A 5,316-nucleotide genomic window follows, 5' to 3' on the forward strand; every position below is an offset into this window, starting at 1 on the left:
CTCCTCCTCCTCCTCCTCCTCCTCCTCCTCCTCCTCCTCCTCCTCCTCCTCCTCTCCTCCTCCTCCTCCTCCTCCTCCACCTCCTCCTCCTCCTCCTCCTCTGCTTCTCCTTCCCTTCCCCTTTTTCAACTGGTCTACTTGACTGTATTTCCAGATCGTCCCAATTAGTCTCTTTGCAAAGTAGGCAATAGACAAACCCGAAATGCGACGAATTTTTTGGGCACCAATATCCAACTGAAGAGGTATCCATAGGGTGGCAGAACGCACACCAAGAGGGTCATGTCTGTGACAGAGATGCTACGAAGACTGCGAGCAATACAGTAGAGGTTGAGGGTCCACAGCGTGTTGAGGCCGAAACTGCGACAAAGAAGAACACTCCAGGTTGCATGTCCCTCGGTCAGTTGAATCACGTAGGCACTGAAGGGACAAGGAACACGTAAATGCAGAAGTTGTAGTACAACGAAAGGCGCAATGCATAAGTTTGTGGCTGGCCCATGTTCCATGTGCACACAGTCGTTCAGGCCTCTCATCTTCATTCGCCGCCTCCACCTCCTCCTGACCCTCCCCTAGCTAAAGGGCATTTTCGTATCGGTCCGCTGTACGATGTGTTCAAAAATGATCCAAGAAGAATTAGCCAACATTCATCTATACTGTTGAAGGTACAATACTCATGAGGCAAAGGCATCTGTTGGTCACATCAAAGTCGGTGTGCATCTGAGAAAAGAGAGAACCAACTGGGCCCGATAGCCTAATATCCCTAAGCACACCACTAACCGGTCTATTCAAGTCAACCTGTGGTAGATAAACATCAGAAAATGAGTTTTAATTTATTTTTGCTTAAATTTCGCCATATTTGAACATCCACATTATTGTTTAGTTAGGATCCGGAACAGTGATTGGGGTGTTGGTTCGGCCAGATCATCCTAGCATTGTCGACTTCACTTGAACACATTCCACCTCCCATCTAAGGGATCCACATGGGGACAAAGCATCTGAAATTGCAATGAACACGCTGAATGCAATGATGCCGCCTTGAATGTCCTCTCTTTTGCGGTTAAAAGCTGTCTACATCTCACGGCAGCCTATGCGTCCATTAGGTGTCCAGTCCAAGGTGGGCGTTTTACGCGTTAGATGGATGTGGCGGTGGGCGGAGAGCAACCGCACAACAATATCGACATTGATAGATGTGTAGTCGATTTGGAACCTTAAGAGTGTGTTGCTAGTGTGGCTGAGTGTCACCTCTCTCGCCTCCTGTTTGACGGCGTGTGAAATAGACAGCTCCTTTACAGGTGCGCCAGCTATCAGGCCTCTCCATGGGACCACACCTTCCCCTTCTTACTGTGTACCGCATTGCCATAACAACCTGTCTTTTATGACTGCAGAATTAATGCTCCTTTTCGAGTTGGAGGATCTTCAGTTGCATCTAGTCATTCAATTTTTCAACACGCAAATGATATAACAACGCAGTGGAATATTTCATTACTTCTTCCTCGGCCGCTTTTGTATAAACCTAAATAATCGGCAAAGAAACAAACCAGAGGAAATCACTCCATCTGTGTGGGATGGCTCTCACAGGTAAAACTATCCCACTAGCGAAACAGTGAATGGCAAACAAGAGTAATTACAAGGTAAAACCCAGAAAAGAGCTTACCTTATCTGATTGGAGCAGCATTCAGCATCAACACGGATTATGGCAATGGAGGGAAGATAAGGACTGCACAGAAACCCATGACACTTGTCTTACTCTTTGCAGTTAGCTGCCTTCCCGTTGTCTGTTTACTCCTGTGATCTACTGCTCCCCCCACCCCAGCAAATGACGTGTTAAAGCACCCTTGGGGATGTCCGCATGACGACGTATGTAACGCTAAGTGAGGACACTCTCGCCACCCTCCTTTACTCACCTCGGTGGCGGGAAGGAAGAGGTGTAGGGCACCACCTCCATGGCACTAACTACCCCCACATGCTGATTTTATTAAACGATTCATCTTTTCAACTGACGGTCCTTTGACTTCGGCCGAAAACATGATTTGCACTTGCTAGAAGGCGGCATTGAACCTTGAGCAGTGCAAATCAGTAGATCCATTCCACCCCGAACCCGCCCTCAATGCAGTTCACAAGGAGACCACTATGTCCCTTGTTACCTCAGTGCAGTCCAACCCTTCTGTACCCTATGAATGTACCATTTCCCACAAACCTATAAGGAATATCTCATTTTGTCTTCAAATCCACATGTTCTTTTTTCTTTTGGATATCACCTTAAAAGGCGTCGCTGCTTGAACAGGCAGTCTGGATGACAAGCGGTCAGATCACACTAACCTCGTGACTGGGTGAGTGTCATCAATCCCATAGAGGCAAGCAGCAGTCATCCTCCCTTCCCCACTATCAAAGTGTGACAACTTGCAGATTACCAATCTCCGTCTTTTCTCCCCCCTTCCCCCCTCTTCCAACTTTCGCCCATACGACACAAAATAGGGCGTCATCAACCGGCTTCACCGCACGTAAGCTTGCATTAGTTATTTCCACTTCAGGGAAAAAATATAAGCTAACAGCTCAGCCAATCGTCGAGACTTGTCATTCAGACATCAGGTGAGGTTAAAGTAAATTCTTTCAAAAGGGACAATTTTTATGACCTGTCATTTGCGGCAGTGAATTTATGGGTTCAAGCATTTGACGAGGCAAGTAATTCATCAAAAATTCCTCCCTTCTTACTGTATCCTCTCAAATGCTATTGGGTTCCAAATTTTCTGATCAACATTTTACACACCTTTCCAGTAATCCACTTTGTTTTCTACAAAAATTCAAACAATTCTTCGTTACAAAGTCCTAAATTCTTTTCCTTACTTTCAATTCGAATACGGCAAATTTGAGGCTCGCTTTTCCCACCCGCCTCGCTGTATTTGATTGACTTTCGGAGAAATAATTCGCATCTTGTCGGATGCAAAACAAATGACTGAGGTTTATGCATCCTCCAAAAAACAAAGTGGAAGAAAACGAAACTCACGTGAAGAGTCCTAACAAATTTTCGGCTCTTCTTTCCAAACAGATGGCGATGGCAAGCGAGAAGGGGATGAAGATAATGAAGGCGCAGTTGAGGAGGTAGATGAGGAGGGCTGGAGAATCGACAACCTGAATACATAAAGGAAATGCTTTCTATGTTTGGCCCTGCAACATTACCTTCAAAACGGTTTGATGCAGGGATCGTTTGCAATACACAAACTTTAAAAGATGAATTTTGGGCATATTCGTGGCATTTTCCCTTCGTAGGTTTCTTTGGACCCAATGGTTTGCCCTCGCTGCTCCTTCGCCTCCCTCAAATTAATGCACCAATTGCAAAATTTATGACTGTGCTGAAAGGCCTCTTTTCTCCATAACTTAACCCTTCCCCTTTTTACCTGACGTTTCTCACTCCACTACAAGGCAACAACGACGAATCCTGGAATAGAGGATGTGTCGGCAAGAAGAGACAGCATTCCCTCCAGTCCACTCCATTTTGTGGATCAAAAGCGGGCAAATTGACCAGATGCCAAGCTTTACATCCAGAGAGAGAGAGTCGCCTCTCCAGTAGAGAGCGCAACATGTTGTTTGAGGGTGGCTAAGCTGTCCTGACGAATGCAGGCACCACGCAAATCCCGGTGGCATTTACGAGCATGCGAAGCTAAATTAAACACATGGCATTGGCACGATTGACATGTGCAGTACTTCACCACAACGCCGGATTTGCCTGTTTTTTCGTGTCTTGAAAGGGACCAATGGAAGTGACGGTTTAAGGACGGCTCACTGGGGACCACGCACACTCCTCATACGGGTCTCACAATAGTAGGGCGAAAACAACCTCTTGAGCTGTTGACAGTGCTTGACATTGATTCGACGACTAAACACTCTGATAGATGGACGGAGGCACGGACGGATGGATGGACGAATCCGTGATCAGGCAGAACGGGGATGATTTGACAGAATGACTTAACTATACCCAATTCAATCAATCATACTTTGCGATGAAATAAATTACCGAAGAATTATGATTTCCTCTCCGATAATCTTAGCAACCGAAATTCTGCAACCGTGTTAACACTCTCCCTCCCTCCCCTGCCTCCCTCCCTCCTCCGCGTCCGCAAGGCAGATAAGACAAGACTGCACAACTGCCGAATTTAAGAAGTGGCGTCAGCGACACCGAGTTCAGGTGCTCTTTCGGCCCAAAATATCAACACATGCACACACGCACCTGCCGTTCTTTCGGTCTGCCAGAAAAACACAGTGATTCCTACCCAGGAACCCTTTTCAAGGAGCAACTCAAGAAGCCTCCACTTTTTCTTCCAAAGTAAAGCACAGAATTCTACTGTGCTAAATTTGTCAAAAAATACAATTATTTACATTGTATTTTCGCTTTCCATTCACACGGAGGAAATTCTGCCATAATTACATGGCAGTGATGCAGTCAGGGCGAATATGAATAGACTCCACTGTTTCCTTCTCCCCGCCCGCCTCCATCCTCACCACAGCACAGTCGCCCCTTGATGGTTCCAAAAGGATGAGTAGTAAATTTCCCACCAACTCTAAACACTTCGTACCCAATCGTCTGACATTTTGACCATGGGTAAATTAATTTACCAACTTGAATAAACAACGTTTTGGTGTTTCAGGCCACTTTTTACGGACTTGAAAATAAAGGTTTCCTGTTATAAATTTGCATGTACAAAGCAATTAAAAACCCATAAAAGTAAATCAAAGGGCAGATTTTTCCACCAACACTGTGAACAGAACTTGCGTCCTTCAAATTCACCACCATTATACTTCAGGCACATCGTGGAGATTGGAGCCCACTAATCAAATGTGGGTGGCTTTCAGGGCAGCCTACATGAAATCGACCACCACTGCTTCTCCTCACACACCCCACCACTCCCCACAACCCCAGCTCCAAGATATCGCCTCCTAGTTGTTGGAGCACCATCAACTTTAAGAACAAAGAAGAAGGCTTCTGACTGAGTCATCCTCCCTTTGACTCACCTCATCCAACTCCATTGTGGCATTCACAGTTGTTGCGTTTTGGGGTAGGTGGAAGAACCACTTGATGGAGTTGAAAAAGACATTCATCGAGACGGCAAAGAGGAGAGAAGTGAGTAGGAAGAGAGCACACCTTCGCACAACACGACGAATTCGACGACCCACATCACCCGGCGACACTTTGGTGACGCGGAGAGCCGAACGATGGAAAAGGAGGCGACGTTCTGCAGCGCCACCACTTGCCAGTGTTGTACTTGCTGTTGGAGGCACTGCTGAGGAATCCTCCAAACATCCACTTTGTCGGCCTCGAGGAAA

The 5,316-nt window shown here is 46.4% G+C and overlaps 1 protein-coding gene across 1 annotated transcript in view; it reads right to left on the reverse strand. All coding sequences in view use genetic code 11, as the record gives it.

Moving 5' to 3' along the window:
* Positions 1–1,423: 1,423 nt before the first annotated feature.
* Positions 1,424–5,316, reverse strand: part of EGR_09811 (hypothetical protein) — a gene marked incomplete at both ends in the record, with an annotated part of 14,449 nt that continues 10,556 nt past the window's right edge. Inside the window, 3 exons of the mRNA XM_024499060.1 lie at positions 1,424–1,510; positions 3,175–3,216; positions 4,266–4,341. Coding sequence (XP_024346539.1) covers positions 1,424–1,510; positions 3,175–3,216; positions 4,266–4,341 — 205 coding nt within the window. The remainder of the gene's footprint in view (positions 1,511–3,174; positions 3,217–4,265; positions 4,342–5,316) is intronic.

Source organism: Echinococcus granulosus, assembly GCF_000524195.1.
Source record: "Echinococcus granulosus chromosome Unknown EG_S00168, whole genome shotgun sequence".
In the NCBI taxonomy this organism is placed as follows: domain Eukaryota; kingdom Metazoa; phylum Platyhelminthes; class Cestoda; order Cyclophyllidea; family Taeniidae; genus Echinococcus; species Echinococcus granulosus.